Source organism: Leuresthes tenuis, unplaced genomic scaffold (assembly GCF_036924035.1).
Source record: "Leuresthes tenuis unplaced genomic scaffold, fLeuTen1.0.hap1 SCAF_12, whole genome shotgun sequence".
Classification (NCBI taxonomy): Eukaryota; Metazoa; Chordata; class Actinopteri; order Atheriniformes; family Atherinopsidae; genus Leuresthes; species Leuresthes tenuis.
The window spans coordinates 23,060,801-23,078,678 of NW_027325366.1; the positions used below are offsets into that span (position 1 = coordinate 23,060,801).

The 17,878-nt window shown below is 42.8% G+C and overlaps 1 protein-coding gene across 2 annotated transcripts in view; it reads left to right on the plus strand.

The window, feature by feature from the left end:
* Window positions 1-258: 258 nt before the first annotated feature.
* Window positions 259-17,878, plus strand: part of igf2bp2a (insulin-like growth factor 2 mRNA binding protein 2a) — a 45,465-nt gene continuing 27,845 nt past the window's right edge. The window contains exons 1-2 of one of the 2 annotated variants that reach the window (XM_072397162.1): window positions 259-804; window positions 1,921-1,981. In XM_072397162.1, the coding sequence (XP_072253263.1) occupies window positions 630-804; window positions 1,921-1,981 (236 nt within the window). In that variant the 5' untranslated portion in view covers window positions 259-629. Of the gene's footprint in view, window positions 805-956; window positions 1,176-1,920; window positions 1,982-17,878 lie in introns of those variants that run through there. The other variant, XM_072397163.1, reaches the window with a different exon arrangement.

A 17,878-nucleotide genomic window follows, 5' to 3' on the forward strand; every position in this document is an offset into this window, starting at 1 on the left:
ATGACTTAGTAAAAGGCCAACCGAGGGGATCGGTGATAGCGTAGCGTTTGAGTCGACAAGTACAGTGACAACGACTTGATTTTTTTTTTTTTTTCCACACAGCAGCCCCTATTCACCTCGCCGCTCCCAGCCTGCAGGGACCCACGAAGGCACGGCCCTTATTATGATTTGATGAAATAACCCCTCTGCCTCCTTTAAGCCCATCCCTTTGCCGAATGCACCCAGTGCTCATCATGCCACTTTCATACCCTGCTGCACTTTCCACGCCGGACGAGCAGCAGCGATCCCACATGCACCTCCAAACAGTTTTTTTCTTGTGATTTTTTTTAAGGGAGATTTTATTTAGAGGCGGCGCTTGTTGGTTCCGGAGTAGCGTCGTAACGACACTTTTTTTTCCTCCCCCCAGTCCCTGTTGAAAGAGTTTGACCAGGGCCAGAGTTGGTGCTGGGGGGTTCGCTTATATAGCTTAGTAATAACCTGGGGGTGATTGCTGCGTTTTTTTTTTCTTAATTCCATCATTTTTTTCTATTTTATTTTATTTTTTTTTCTCCAATTTTTCTACTACTCTGAATATCGCCGCTGTCTCACTCTGAGATCTGACAGCCTTTCGAGATTTTTCCTCTCAGATCATGAACAAACTATATGTTGGGAATTTAAGTCCTTCGGTCACTGTCGAGGACTTGAAGCAGCTCTTTGGGGAGAGGAAGCTGCCAGTGACCGAGCAGGTCCTGCTGAAATCCGGCTATGCTTTTGTGGACTTCCCTGATCAGAACTCGGCCATAAAGGCTATAGAGACTCTTTCTGGTAAGTGTGTGGATTTGATAAGTGATGCTGCCGCTGACGGGGAATTTTTCCCAGCGAGTCGCACTGAGGGAACACATGTGTCCGAAATGTGAAATATTAGTTATTGCTTGTGCTTTTGCTCCTGACAGTGTTTGCGATCGTGTGCCATCAGAGTGGAGGTGAACGCTCAGTCATGCACGCTCCAACATAAATTGGATATATGATCGATCACAGAACACACTCGGGGATTTAGTGCCCGTTTGCTTCAAGAAAACACGGGCCGTCGTAACGCAATTAACGCGCACAATAACCTTTATTTTGGAGATTCCGATGGTGCGGGGCGCTACTTTGCAATCACCCGCTGGAATGTATGGGATGGTCTGATGGTTCGGGTAGGCATAATTATTTTTCACTTATTTTTTATCTTGATTTTATTGAAGAGAGCAGAGCGACGCGAGCGCGGAAAACTTGTCAGATCCGTGTTCCTCTGGTGTCTGGCTATGTTTTTACGAGGTGTCTTGGAGGTGGGTCACGGGGGTCCAGAGGAAAAAGCTCATAAACAGGTAGCTGAGGGGGACGAGGTGAGACGCTAATTCCGTGCTGCGCCAGGCCACTCATAATAGTAACGAAAAGCCGTGTTCAAGCTCTCGCCGAGGAGCGCTTCAAATTCTCAACCCGGCTGGGTCAAACACGGAGAAATAAGAGGCACCTACCTACAACAGAAAGAGTACAAGGCATTCTCCTTTCAAACCATCTCCTCTTTGATGTTGCATTCTTTACTGAGAGCAGAAAAATATCCCTCATTGCACAGTGAGAGGGCTGTGGGAGTGGAAAGCATGGCTGCCCATTTCCCCCACACTATATAAGCTCATCATGCCTCATTTTGGCGCCGATAACCTCAATTGTCACCCACAAAACGTCCCACTGTGGCGGTATTAATGTAAACATATACACTTTATCCGTCACCGTGCGCGCAACGCGCCCTTGCAGAGTACTTTTTTAAGGGGTTGGCTGTTTGAATGGGGACGCACCTACTTGGTGAAGTGATTCAAAGTGTTGGTGTGTAGGCCTACCAGCGTGCATTGTTGCTGTTATGACACACAGCTAACGTTACACTATCAATTTTCGCCCCTACAGGTAAAGTTGAATTACACGGAAAGGTGATAGAGGTAGACTACTCTGTTCCCAAAAAACTAAGGTAGGCCCACAACCTGACACACACACACACACACACACACACACACCCACCCACACACACACACACACACATTCATCACACGCCTATACTGTGCTGTGCTCCATGGCAGACTGTGTGACCTGTAGGCTTCCGCTGTGAAATATAGCAACCAGATTTCCCTCTTTTCTCGTGTGCTTGGGGTGATTTGTGCCAGGCTGTTGCCGTGTTGTTGCTTGGCGGTGAAAGTTGCAATTGTGTGGTGGTCAAACAAAGGGAAGAAAGCGACAAAGAAACTGTTTTAATCCCAACATCCGTAGAACACACGGTGTCTGCTGCCATATCGCGTGATCTGCAGCGAGGCCTATCCCACTATGGACACACACAAGCAAACGATTCATACATCTTACAGCTATTTCTTAATTGAAATTCCCGTATAAACTGTAAATAAACTGTCAAACGGACTAATACGCAGTTGCATAATACTATTTTCTATTTACTACTTTCCCCTATATGTAGGCGATAAAGTTGAGTTTCAGTATTGTTTGTCACCCTGGATTGTACGACGAATTGTAGGCAAATCACTTATGCTTCCACTCTGTTTGTTATATGAATTGCACGCGTGTATGTGTGTGTTTGTGTGTATATGTATATGAAAGACACATTGTGAGCGTGAAGAAAGCGTATATAGAGGTCAGCCCTAAAGTCCCCAACCAAGACGCCACTGGGGCTTTTACCATCTTGTCCACGCAGTTTACAAAGTCAAGAAAACCATAAGCTCACGAGTGCTTTGGAAGGTTTTTTTTTTCTATTTTTAAAGAAAGAAAAGTATTTTCCTGTACGTAACGCATGATAAAGCTGAAGCTTTTGGTAGATTACGCAAGGCTCTACCCATATAGATCCACTCTTTTTTTCTTCTTCTTGTAAACAATACCTTCGCCTATAGGGAAAGGGTACATTGCGTGACAAAAAGGTAAATATTCAGTCCCCTGTGAGCGAACACGTGACCCCTACTTTATGTGCTCCCAGCATAGTCCTCCCCCTCTAGTGCAGGCTACATTTTCCCGCATTACAGCCCCTTATTTTTTCGCTGTGCAACCCAGTAGAGAGTATTACGTTTAAAATCAACCACTGATCGAGCTGCACTGTCGTTTCCTTCGCTTTACAGTTCGATCTAAAGGACTTTTGCAAGCAGCAAGGCGCAACATGGTGTTAAAGCCTGCGCCACTCCCCTCCGTTAATGTGCACGTAGGCCATGGAAATGCTGGAGAGCCTCATAATGGCTGCCATGATGGCCCTGCACACTGTGCACGGCTATACGGAATCAAGATAGAGCAAACGTCCATAAAGTACATGTGACTGCCTGCAAGCATCCAATCGGCAGTGTGTGCAGCTGCTGGACCTGCATGCGTGTTCTGGGGAAAAAAAGACCTTAAAGCGAAATCTTCGCCATGTCTGCGAGCTCTATAGGAGAGCAGCGTAGCTATGATACGTACAGGTGTTCATTTTGAAACGCAGAGCCATCGTGAGCTGGCGAATTGGAGGCCAGAAAATTTGTTTTGCTTCTGTCAAGAATAGAAATTTAAATCTGAATCCTCCTGCATTTGTTTAGAGGTTTTATGCCAGACCTATGTACATTGACTTAATCTTTTAAGACTCTAATCCATTACTACTTTGAGGACTTATTATAATAATTTATAGACGCTTAACTGGCGCTGATCTTGTAAACACATCATTTTAATTTCCTCTCAGACGTACTGAGGCACACAGGATATATTTAATAACCCACACACAGATACTCTCATTATATTTTCTTTTATTTATGGCGTTTGCTAAATTCTGTAACTAGATAATAATATATAAATAGGGTTTGATTTTTAATATGTTGTAATTGTAGGTAATGTATCGTCAAACAGGGCTCGAGGAGTCAATCAATCGCCATATTCAGCCTGATCATTTAGAAAGTGCTATGAGCTTTCTGTGTCATCTTCAGGCCTGTGAAACTGCTAGTTTCAGCTACTGTTTGTTGGTTGATTTGTTTTTGTTTTATTGTGCAATGCTTCCCTTTTGCACGTGGGTATATTTGCAGGAACAATTAAATTGTATTCTGTTTTTAAAGAATTGAAAATATAAACGGTTATGACGCTGCGTTTGTGGTAACATTTTGTTGGCAAATTAGTTTTTTTTTATTTGAGGCCTTTTATTTAAATGTGCCTTTGAAGCAGTTGCCCTGTCTTATTTATATTTTTAGGATCATTTCCACACAATACATTTTACGTTTTGATATTCAAATAGTTTCAGAGGCATTTTTTATTTTTTATTTTGAAACAAAGATAGTTCTATTTGTAAAAGAAGAAAATGGGAAAATGCTGCATAATTACTTACATGTTATTAACCATGGCTAGTTATTCAAAATTACAAGGCTGTTTTTATTGTTTGAAGACTGTTCTATAAATATAGGTTACTTAATAGAGAATGTAGAGCAAACACAGCTATTTCTAGATGTTAACTTTATATATATTTTTTAATCAGCTTGAAATCCTATTTCTGATGTATTTGATGTCCCTTTTATAATTAAAGCTTGATACATAATTGTAGGTTTGAAATACAAACTTGTGTCAATAATCAGCACAACAGAACCTTTAAAAGAATGATGAAAATAGATATATTTAAGTTTTATTAGAAATCTTAAAAAATGTGTCATTACTTTGTTGTGACACTCTTATTTAGATTTGGAAGCTCAAAAAAACGAGTTTACCGAGAGAAGAGAGCTTATTTTCTTAAACTGATGTGTCTTTCTTTCACTTTTGTTCTTGTGCTTTTTTTTTTTAATTGGTGGCTCTTGATTGCACAAGAAATCAGAGAAAATGGTATTTATTGTGTCAATCAGCCCCTTGAGTGCATCACACAAGGAAGCAGCGTGTGACCTGGCAAAAATTGATATTGGTGCTACGTGAACGATACTCAGCTTCTCTTGGCTATCCAGTGCGCTGACAAAATGCTCTTTGTGTGAGCCTGATCAATAGCTTGTTATCAGTATTAAGCGAGACCGTGTTGACGTTGAGATAAACACAATTAAAGCTGCCTGTCTGAAAAGCATAAAAGTTTGTTTTTTTCTTGCTTAACAGCTGTTAGTGATAAAACCGGAGTTTTCCTCCTCATAATTGTCCCGCTGACTCAACTTGAAAGGAAAACACGTTTGAATGAAAAAGTGATAAACTTGAGATTAAGTGCTAACTCTTGAGCTACAATCCACTAGGCTGTATGAGAATGAACACAACGGTCCGATGCTCCCCGTGTAACTAAAATGCTCGGCTCACTGTACTTATTTGAAGAAAAATAAATATTCCAGCTATTTTTTATTTTTATTTTTTTGAACAAATGGATACAAACCAAGACATGGGTGTAAACATCTGCATTGCACCACAGTGTTGCCCATGCAGATGTGTGTGTTGGCTTGTTAGTGCGCGCTGAGTCAAAACAGCGAAACACGATAGCCATCAGTTGATCCACTTTGAATCCATTAATACTCCCCAGTTGATCCTGGTTGAAGGGGAAGCTCTCCAGTTCAGGCTCCGGTTTTGTCCGGAGTGACAGCAGGAGTCACATCCACTGCGCCCTTCTCTTGCTTCCGCTCACCTGTGTGTGAGGCGGACTCCCACCAAATGTCTACTTTGGTATCTCTGATCATTTTCTGCCTCAAGGAGCTTTTTCCATTTTTTTCAACTCCCACTTTTGGAGTCACGAGGGGTGAAAGAGAAAGTATGTTTAACGTTTCGTACCAGTATGTCTTTCGCTGTACTCTGTGTTGTGAACGTAACGGCAAATTAGGGTGCATCTCATTTCCATTTACACCAGAAAAAAATAACAGTTGACTTGTTATTGATCAGCCTAAAGCTTTTATTTGGAGGACGTACAGGCTGCTGCATTTAAATTTCAGCCCTTCTCAAGCGTTGCCGAATTTGTGCAGCAATTATTTACTTTTTCATGAGCGCTGAGTTTTTCTCCTGAAGTCATGATAGACTTGCCAGTGCAACAGAGCACATAGCTTAAGGGAGCAGTGAATCAGATCAGATGTGAGAGAATTATAAATTCATTGTTTGTCTATCAAACTCATGAGATCGCTGTTGGAGCTCCCTGAGAGTTGGAAACTCCTTTTATTTCTTTGTTTCTTTTTACCTCCTTTTAAACCAGCACTACTATGTATATCACAGCAGCATCTGAAGTGATTCATGTCTGAGGAAGCTGTTATTCACTCACATTCCGCAGGAACCTGTTGCATGACTAATATGTTACTGTAGCATTACACTCGTTACAACCAGGATTTTAATAATCAGTCAGACGAATTTCAGCAGTAAGGAGGCGTGGAAGGCGTGGCTTGAATGAGGAGGACTTCTCTAACTTTATGATTTAATCTCTGACTAAGCAATCAAAATGTACTTCAAATAAGAGTAGGACAGAACTGTTCCACATGTTTTCACCTGAGGGGGAATCACACAGTGGGAGCAGCAATAGCTGATGCGCTCAGTCACTAACAGTTTCACTTAGGTAGAGGATGAGGGGTGGATTCTTCTGCCTGCTGTTTTAATAGTGACCTCACTGTTTTCCACTACTTCTTTCAAGTTCTTTTCCTTGAATGATTATACTGATGGAGCCTATGATAACGCGAAATAAATCCTCATTGATTAGTGATGACAACCATAAACCCCCCTAAGCTACAAACTGCCTACCATAGAGTTTGTCCCAGTGATAGATTCTCATTGGCGTGCCCAGGTCAGTGTATTTTTGAAAAGAAGAAAATTCTAATCTGGCACTCTTTTATGCTGCCTGGAAAGCAGCATCTGTAATACACTTAGGCTCAGTGACACAGTTGCCAACCAGGTATGCAACATAGTTTGCTTGTATTTACAATAAAAAGCGTGACTGCCACTATCTCAATCTGCTAGATGAAGGACCAGCGTTTTCATGAGCAGATGTTTGAGGACACTGTTTTCCTTATCAGAATTTGATTAATTTCTGCAATCATAAATGTGTTGGATGCAAATATTTAATGAGTTATAAATCAGAATAATGAGTTGCGGAGTTTGTGCCCAACTTCCCTTTTGGGGAAAGTAATTTGAAGGTGCAGCAGCTGCTCTGTCTTTCCCTTCTTTTCAGCGTCCCTCTGTTGCTCAGTCTGTTCCTTCTTTGTGTCCGTGTGTAGCATGAGAATAGAACGGTCATGTAGAAGTAACACAGAAAAACTGAGTCCTTCATACCCATCAGTGTGCTGGTTGTCCTGGTGAGCAAACAAGGTTGTGGTGTCTATAGCAGGGTGGGCAGCTGAGGCACACAGCAGGTGGTGTTTCTCACCCAGACGAACCCTGTCCTTGGCCCATATCATCACCTTATAAAACGGCAGTGTTGGTACAACTTAAGTGCTCTGATGGGTTTTGAACAGGTGAAAACTTACAAGGGGCCAATCAGGGTTTTAACATGAAGTGAGTCAGGGACCAAAATGCTCTGAAGTATTGACTGAGAGCCATGTGCTGGGAACATGGACAGCCCGAAGCAGGTCAAATGGACTTCTTAATCGCCTCCATTGGACCTTTGCTCTTCAGATATCCCTCAGTCTCTTATCTTGCTTTTAAAGCAGAAATGGGGCCACAGGCTGGACCCCGGAGTGGGACCAATTCCTTCCTGAAATGACTGCCTTTCATGAGGGAGTGATAAGTAGCTGGCCTTTAAGTATCATACATTGATTACTGAGCTTCATAGGATGTGGTTTAAGGACCCCAGGATTAGAACTTCTCCGATTCACACTTCTTGCTGGAGGCTGAAAAAAGGGGGAAAAAATTACCAAAAAGAACACAAAATGCTCCAAAAGGACGATAAGCAGAGACAAATGAATGGGCTGTAAAATGACCACGGTGATGTCATGGAAAACAGTCACAAAGCGATGCAAAATGTCCACACAGAGATTTAAAAAAAACACCACAAAGAGATGTGAAACAAGATGCGAGATAGTGCAGTTGTTCATTTAGCCTTTTTTTCCCCTGCAAGTACAGCTTGTTTGCGACTCATTTTGTAATCAACTTTCTTTGGTGTGTAATAGTTCTTTACAAAGACTTAAAGAAGGAACCCACAGCTGCAATTAAAAATGACTTTAGAAATTGTGGTCAATTATACAATCATAGACAAGCAAGCAACAACTGGCAAACTCTCTTTAGCAGATAGTATTGTTAGTGGCACCATTTGGTTTATGTGGGTAGTGATGACAAGAACTACTGACATGGTAAATCTACTCTCTAAAAATGGTGCGCCCACAGGTGACAAAATACAAGACAATGTTGATAGATTTAGTTAATTGTGCAGACTGTGGTTTCGCTGGTGTTGGCAATACTCTGTTTGCAGCAGTCTGAAGAAACTGTAAGCACCAAACTTTAAAATCTACAGAGCGACAGCATGCGGCTCAGGGCAGAAGCAGCTCCTCTTCCCACAAGCTTTCGCTGTCAGGAGAATGGTTGCCTGGCAAGTGAGAAAGCCAAGCTATGTGCCAAACTGGTCTCAGCTTATCGCATCACGAAATGCCTCCTACAATATTCAAATCAAACGGTCTTCTTCTGAAGAAAAATGGGAAACTTAGAAAGTGTTAAGCTCTTTAGTCTGGCTGAGTGGGTATGTTTACTGGGTGTCTACCATTTATCCTCTGCGCTATGCCATGAAATTAAAAAAAAAATCGAATCTGATACTGGTGAGTGAAATTAGAGTTTGGCTTCAGCAGAGGGTTTTGTTGATATTATTTAATGTCGGAGAATGGAAACTTTGATATGATACACCATACGTTGCAGAAAAGCAACTTATTTGCGATCCCAGCGTGGCGAATAAGTTTAGAAGATTTAGATTTTAGATTTAGATTTTAGATTTTAGAAGTTTCTAAACCTTTGTGTGGTCCCAGGAACATCCTGATACGATGTAACAGAGAAAAAAAAATATTCACGGATGTTTTTTGTACAGCTTGCATATTAAACCGATCCATGTACCTACAGGAACATCTTTTGACATCAGGGTGTTTGATGTCAGCTTTCTATGAAGCTGCACATGTCCAATGATTGTGAGTTGGCAGCCTGATATGGGAGCAGAGACGTTGTGCTCGTGAATGCGTGCGTTCATGTGTGTTTACAGGTCGCACTGTATTCAGTTCCAACTGTTCCAGGTTAAATTCTCCATGTTGCCAAGGTAACCAGTTTTGAGTGCTTTACTGAGATAAAGAAAGAGAACTTGAACTATGAAGGCTTTTCAGAAAATAAACACAAGTGCTCCAGTGCAAGTTGTAACCCCCACCCCGTCCCAGCCCCGCTTACAAAAGTTGAGTTTACCGCACAACACCCTGAGATTCACCCTACAAGTGAGCATTGATATCACTGTCACAATTGCATGATTACAGGTTAACTGTGGCGCGAACTGCTGTCAGTTTGTCAGTCCTGTAATTTCCATCCGTTCCCAGGAGAGTGGAGTCGGTCCACCGCCCACAGCTGCAGTCCCCAGACTGCACAAGCCGTGTGTCGGTGGCTCCTGTTATGGGCGGTGCAGTGGTCAGAGTGCTGATTTTATGTGACAGTGAATATATAACCGAGTAAGGTGCCTCAGCTAAAGTGCCTGTGTGAAGCTGTTGCTTCACTGAAGCCCTCAAGTGCTTCAAGTGAGAGCAACAGGGGAAGGGCGCTGAATGGGCTGCCCGTCTATGTCACAGCCGCAACCCTTTTGTGACCCAACTTATTCATAAATCCACTCGCAGCCGTTATTTTCATCCTTTTCCATATGTATGCAGCGGAAGCAGGGAACCACACCACCTCTAACAGAACAAGTCATCTACACACAGCTGAGCCTCCAACACAACCTGCAACACAGTCTGAGCATTGTGCTTCCTCTGTCTCTGACGGAAGAGGAAGACAGAGACTGGACTTCCGAGTGCACGAACACAGGCATGCATATGCTTTCCTGTTGGAGTGTGCATCCGCTAGTTTGTTTCTGCTCCTGTGTGGGAAGCAATGAGCACTGCTGATAGAGGGCAGCATTTCTCCCTCCACCGGCGAGGTTCGCAGGCCGGGTGTGTGAGGCTGCAAGTGTCCTGTCTCAGCAGGGTGTGAACGGTATGCTCACAAACGGCCAGATTTCGGGTTGCTGGTTTGAAGTAGATTTGGAAATCATGTGCGTTCTCACATCAGCCATGACTCACCTTTTCCTGACCTAATATCTGTTTCTTCCCATTATACGGGGTTATTTCGATCTTTGAATGCAAGACATTCCCCTCTACTCCCTCATGCCACCGCTAGATCTTTTTCTCAATAGTGACGGTTTTGTCTTCTTAACTTAAACAGGAAGCTGTCGCACAAAACTCCATCCTCTGTTGAAACTGTCGGTTCTCAAGCTTTGCTTCCCCTTTTGTTTTCAGAAAAATCATTCAGATGTGAGATGGAAAGAAACAAAAACTTGAAGCATCCTCCTGAAGAATGAGGTTAATGCTTCATGTCTCCCCGCAGTTGAGGAACTAAATTGAAGATGTTGCGCAGATTATTTTTTAAGTGTTTCCTTCGTGAAAGAAATGAGTTCAAAATTAAACCAAAAAAGGAACAGAAAACGAAAAAACCCTTCCACATGCACCAAAAAATAAAACAAAGCAAGAAAAATTCTGTCTGATATTTCATGAAACATGACAGCAAATCAGACCTTATTACAGTTCACAAATTGCAATGACATGAAGAGAAAATTCTCAGTGAACCCAAGGTCATTTCAGAAAATACAACGTTTCAAAAAATGGCAACAGTACAACCAAAGTCTTGTCGTGTTTCTACCAGTGCTGTATGTCGTGAAAAGGCATTACTCTTTCTGTTGTGATTTCTTTTAGTCAAACATTGCTTTTTCTTTATTTGATCCTTTATTTGATGTTTTTGTGCTCTCTTTTGTTGTTTTGTTCAAATCTTGTGTTTCCCATGATATTCTTCTGATCAGCTGATGAGTTTTTTCCTCCCTTTTGTCATGTTTTGCTGTATCTTACGGGATGTTGTTTCTTGTTTTATTAATATTCTATCTTAGTATAGTCTGTAATGTTGTTGTGTTTTGCTCTCAGGGACACAATATTTGAAACATTCCTGTGTGTTCCAGCCCTGAGCTGTGGCAGCGCTCGCAGGCTCTCCTGTAGCTTCAGCAGAAGTGCTGTTTTGTATTTGGCAGTTGTGATATGCCATAAAGCCTGTTGTTTTACGCAGCTGTGCCTGATCCTGACTCTGATTTGCTGAGCCCAGAGATGAGCTGGGTAATGTGGGCCAGGCAGGTGCTGGAGAGTAGGACGACTCCATCTGTCTTTCTGCCAAGTGACCCAACACATGCCAATACCCAGTCAGTCGCTTTAGGAGAGAAAGACAGAGCATGTACTGTATGTGAAAGACAGACAGGGAGAAAGGAGCAGGAAGACAGAAGAAGAAGAATGGGAAGTTAGAGGGGAAAAGGGTGACTCTATGGGAGTATTTTTTTTATTTTTTTACAACAAACATCACGTTGGGGGAGAGGAGGATATCGCCTGCCGAGTTGCTGCAGAGCTGCAGAAATACAGCAGAATGTAAAAAAACCAAAGATCTGTCCTTTGTTATTGTCTTGCTGACCATTGGTAACACCTCCCTGGAGAAGTAGAATATTTTATGATAAAGTGTTGAGTTTCACTAAACAGGCCCCTTAGGATTCCCCCATGGGTGTACTAGCTGCCGTGGTAGTGCTGTACTGTGCATCAGGACCACTTTTTTTAAGCTGCCGATTTTTAGAAGCTAACACGGTAAAACCGCACATGAAATAGTGTTGAAATGTAGGCACATGTTGCTGGAATACCACTCAACTGATTGAGTTTGAATTTGTCGTGCAAATCCTGATAGATCTTGAGTCGCTGCAAACATAATGCTTGTCCAACAATGCGGCACCCTCTGTCTCACGCATGCAAACAGCATTATGACACTGACCGATGAATTGCTTGTCCCTGCCAGGTTAAATAAAGCACACGCTGACAAATAACCAATTCAATTTGAAGAGTGTGTCCGTAGCAGAGCAGGGTTGAAGCACCTCAAGGCAAAACTGCGGGCATCTTCAGCTCTCCAGGTTAGTAAATATTTGATGCTCGAGCAGCCATGCGTGCGTTCCTGTGAAGGGGGAGGTTGCAAAAGTTAATGAGGTCTTTCCTTTAAGCACATTGTTGCCAAGGCCTCTTTTTTTTAAACTAAAGCACTCACTCTGTGCCTGCTCAGGTGATTTTCATTCTTATTGAGATTGAACTGCACAGAATTCTGCTGCAGTTAACCCCCCTCACTCAGGGGACTGCCTCAGTGCTTTTCTACTGCAGCACTCGGTGCCTGTCTTCCCTTCACCCTCCCCCCTCCTCTTCGCATGTGCATGTGTTGTGTCAGCGTACCACCTAGATAGATGGCGTGCATTATTGTCTCTCGCTGCCTCCCTCCAGCTCGCAACGTCACTGCTCCCCTGGCACAGAGAGGCAGCGCAGCATGAAGCCTGCTATGTGTTAGCACGCGGGGGTGGAAATGGCATACAACTGTATGTTATGTACTGTAAGCTGAATGTGAGCTGCCCTATCAGTTAGTGTAGCAGAGATAGACAGTTTATTCTTGGTAGAGTTGTGGTTACTGCTATTTGGATTCTTCAACAGTAAAATAGATGGTGGTGTTCAAGTCATTGCATGCATGTGTGTGCGCGCTATGTCTCTGTGTTCCTGCCATTACCCGAGTGGGAAGCAGCAGAACATTTCAGGGATGGTAGCTGAGAGCTGGTTTTGTTTTAAGTGGTGTGAGGAGTGACTCCAGGCGCCTCGGTTTCCGTTCATTTGACGTGGCAGGATGATAAATTACAGAGATGTGAAATGACAAGCTTCAAAGGCTAAATTGACATCAGTTAGGCAGTGGTGGAGACGTGGAAGATGATGCATCAGATGTGCTGCAGTTGGAAAAAAAATCCAATAGGGTTTGTTCTCCCTCTTTTTAGGCGTAATTGTTGCACCCTTTGATGGATGCACGCCCACCTCAAGCATCTCTAGAGCATTTACAGCATCACCACACATTATCAAAGACGTGGATCCCTGCACCCACAGCTTGAGACTCACAAGCCAGGTTGTCACACACATACACACAGATGGACTTTGATTTGATCAAATGTCAGCATTTGTATCAAAAACTGCCACTAGGCAAAACACAGCTCTGATTGGCCTTCTTACTTTTTAAGATTTAAAAAAAAAAATTTCGGTGACATTTTTCGCTTGACGTTATCAAATAATGCACTACTGTAGATGTTACACCCATGATGGGGTCTGATTGTGACAAATGACAGTGATTTTGCGTTTGTGGCACGCTCTGATAAGCGACTCAGGGCTTTTCAGAACTCTATACAGAACACAGTCTGGTTTTCAGAGCCGCTCTCGCTCCTTGTACCAGCCTCGTATGTTTTCTGTCAGGAATGATGAAAGCAGCCGGCCTTTAAATGCTTGCAGATTTGTTTTGGTGTTTCAGTGGAGGAGTGTCGCAAGCTTAAGTGGGGCTAGAAATACTTGTTCAATTAGTGGACTGAACCTTTGATGGTCCTTTCGCACAAATCAGAGAGTCTCTATGCGTGGTTAATCTTTTGATTGGAACGCAGGTCATACTGGGTAAGGTGAAGATTAAGAGTATTAGTTTTAACTTAAACTTGTCTTTCAGAAAAATGACACCGTAGATTTGCTGTAGATTTGGCCACTTGGCTTTACAGTCACAACTAGGATTTGAGGTCTCCATTCTAACAAGTTCTGCCTCTTGTTTTTGTGTGCATTGTCGACATACTTTGGCGTTTGGTTGTTTGTCGTTGGGACCTTCCTTCTAGTCACATATGATATGCCTCAACAGCAATCTTCTCCAGCTTTTCCACAGTCTCCAATCGCCCTCCCTCGCCTTCACTGTCTTACTGTGAATGCTGTCCACACAACAAGCACCTCCACCTGCTGAGAAGGTCGGGCTCGTAACATGAGATATCGATGCCGACTTCAGGGTATTTACTCAGGCATTTATCGCATATTGATCAGGACTGACAACTCCCGACAGTTGAATTGCTCTACTTTCCCACACAGCATACAGGCACCATCCAACCTCCTCTCACTGACATCCACGGCTCTGCTCCCTGCCCATCTCCTGTCCACTTCCTGTCTATAGCCCCCTGCCTCATTTCACAGAGTAGGTCAGGATCTGGAGCCGTTTTAGCTGCAGGATTAAAGTCAGACAGGGATAATGCCACTTCAGCCACTTGCGAGTCACATGACACAAGATGATCTAAGGTTTTGGGAGGAGCACTATAATGTAATTAATGAATCGAAGGCTCTTATCTTTTTGACTCCACCCATTTGAAGAGCAATAACTTCTTAAAGAAAAAGAAAAACAACCTCTCACGTATAGCAGTGAGGTCACCAGGGGTGGCAAGGATTAGTTGCTTTTCCTCACCCTCCCTTTGATGCCCCACTACACTCACCCTCTGCCCAGAACTGCATGATAATGCAATTCTAACCTTAAAGCTGTTAGTCCTGCACCCCCACCAACCTGCATAAGTGTGTCCCATATACATAATCCTGCCGCCCTCATAATCTCTTGATGGCTTATCAGAGTAACGTCACTTTACTCACTTTAACACACATGTGTAAAACAGATATTAATCTTTGTATCTGGTTCTGTCTTCTTTCACATACATGTTTGTCTTGGCAAAGTGTAAATTCTTTGGGGTGTTTTTATTGGCTCTTGGAAAATCCAACCAAAATATCCCAATTTACTGGTTGTCAGCCTGAAGTTTATTTCAATTGTTATTCACATAAATGATCATTTTACATTTGATGAAAGCGGTGAGGCGTCCCTCAGAGCTTCTGCATGTTCATTTTCAGTTTATCTTCCGATTATTTGATTGATACAATTTTTTATCATCAAAAGTTGTGGTGCTAAATTTTAAGGTGATTTGTTTTCAGCTCCTAACACTTGATAATTGCTAAAACCTTGCATATGAATAAAAACCTGAATAATTTATTTTCCATTTGTTCAAAAGCTTAAAAGGAAGTCATATTGCAGTATTTTTTTAAAACACTGTTCAACAGAGAAATACAACTAAAATGGACGAGAAAATATGCAACTAAGGTGCAGAAAGTTTCTTTCTTTTTCGAAATCATCTGAAGTGAAAATTAAACTAAACAGTAAAACGAACAGAGTGATCGGAACAGCCTCTAAACCACATGCATGGCTTTAGTTCCTGAGAAACGCTGAGTGTGTGCGCCCTGCCGCTGTTTGGAGAGCCAGGACTGCGCAGTGATAGCAGCTGTGACTGGCAGGGTTGTGTTCAGAGATACTGTATGATGCTGCTGACCAGATTCGGTAGTTTTTCTGCCTTTCTCAGAGGTTTATTCTCTGGTCGCCTCTGGTTTGTCACTGTGCATTATTCTCTCAGCGCAAGAGGAACTTCCCTGAAGACAGGGGGGGAGAGGGGGGGTAGTGCGCTCTTGTGTTTGTGTGTGAACAAGTAGAGCTGGCTCTCCATAGGGAGCTAGAGGAAGAAGTGAGACGGGCAGAGAAAAAGGAGTGTGAGAGACGACAGACAGACAGTCAGACAGACAGATAGAGAGGTCAGGATACTGAAAGGCAAACAGTTTTGAGGGCTTGCGTAATGTTGAGCGGTGTACGTGCGGTAAATTTACTCTGATGGGACCCACACCTAAGGCTGAGCCTTCCAGCTCCAGTATAATACCTCATGGCTGGCAGATTAAAGGATGAGACCTTAGGAGCAAGTCACACAACTCAACATAAAGCAAGAGAAGCAGCCATGAGGAGCAGCTGAAGGCGGACCCACACTGCACCGCCGCAGTAGGAGCAGGTATCCACCTGTCCAAAGCTCCGGGCACCGAGGTGTGTGAGACACAAACACAGAAATCAGCGTGTACGTGTAGAGAGCAGCTCGCGCACCAGGCGGATATGCGTTAGCGATCGTGTTAGACGTGTTAGTTGTGGACCTGTGGGGTGGCTGTGTGCTTTGTAAAGGAGACTCGGAGCAGTCGCCTGTTTGTTGGCTAGAAATGTGGAGAAGCCAGCAGGCATTTGATCCGCACAGGACAGGACTGCACAGGACTCTGCAAGTCCAATGGAATCGACTCTCAGTTTATTTTATATTTGTTTGTCTGACACTTTCGGCTCAGCGCCAGAGGAACTGGTTCCAGCTCCATCAGATTGAAATGTATGTTTGTTTGCTGCCTTTCTGCACGACGTGACGTGACTTCTGCACAGGGTTGTACATAACTTTTCACACCTCCCACGAGTTTTAAACTGTTCCCGTGAGCATGATGCAACAAGTTTTGGAAGGCAGTGTGGATCTGGTGTTAAACTCTTTCTTTGTGATGTGAATGTCTATTGTTTATTTTATCATCTTATTTAAAAAAGAACATAGACATTTCAGTGCAGCAGGAGATTCTTAATTTTTAAAAGGTGTGGATTAAGAATTTGGTAACTATTTGGGGGAAAAGTACATGGTTTTCTTTTTATTTGATACTTTTATTATTTTATATGTGCACATGAGATCTTTATTTTTTCAGTTTCATAAAAAATTACATGTGCTCTAGAGTCACTGTGCACAGACCTTTGATGACTCCCTCTTTAATATTTCTCATTTAGGTTTAAGTCATACTTAATCTAAGGGTTTTCTCCTTATAGTTGTTTGGTTCTCCTGTGAGGAGACACACATCCAGTCCAGAGTCGACACATTGTAACCATTTATGAGTATCCATTGCTGTGTAATAATCTCAGGCTTTCTGCTGTGCTTTCCTGCCACTCTGGGCAGAAGATCATTTAGCAGAACATGTATTTATGTAGACACAGGACATTTTGCACCAAATGAAAATCCCTGCAGTTGATTTAAAATGTGTGAATATGTGTTCATAACGACGCTGCAGCTCTCAGTAGATATGTTAGAGCAAATTGCTTTTGCTTTAATTTAAAATGGATCGTGCCTCAGAGATGTGCAAAGAAAATATTTTTGAAACACATTTCAATGCACTCGAAGGCATGGTTTTTGTCACCCTGTGGCGTCGTAGTTGACTGGCAATACATTTTAGCACATTGCACTTGAGCATTTGAAACTAATTCATGTCTGTGACTGTATGCAAATTATATCTAAACATTTATTAGCTTGTTTTATTTCTATTTCATTATGTCGATACGATATAAATCTGTAAGCCTGCGCGCAGTGTGAAGGACATTTCTGAGGAACTTGTGAGTCAAAGTAAACACTTCATTGCTATAGGCTGGTACACACATATCAAAAGTGAAAGGCCTGAATCACTCAAATCTGCACTGGATCATTTGAAACGAACCCTACTGCATGACACTGCATCGCTGCTAATTACTGTAAATGTCCCTGCTGAAATAATAGACCTGGCTGATTAACTTTGCAGTCCATGTAATTGAAAGAAACAAAACGCAGAGGTTCCTTAGGTACATCTTTCTGTTAACCAGATGAGGGAGTGTTGATAGCAAAGAGAAGACACATGTCAACAGGAAGGCTGTGGCTTCCATTCGAGCTGCATGTGTCTCCCTGTCGTGGGCCTCAGTGACAACAAATGTGTGAAGAGAAACATGCAGGCAGGTGAGTCTGCTGAATTCGGATGAGTCCTCGCCCACCGAGGTCTGTTAAGGAGACAGAAACAGGCTCCTGAGCGCTGAGCAGCAGCTTTTTTCACTCTGTAGTATCAGTGTGAACAATATGTGGAGAAGGAACAATGGAGAAGAGCAGATACAATGATAGTTGTTTCGTTTAGCAAGCTCATGGGGTGAGAGGTTTTTGATTCTCAAATTAATACCTGAGGGGAAAGGAGGCAGTTTTATCTGTGAAAACATAACA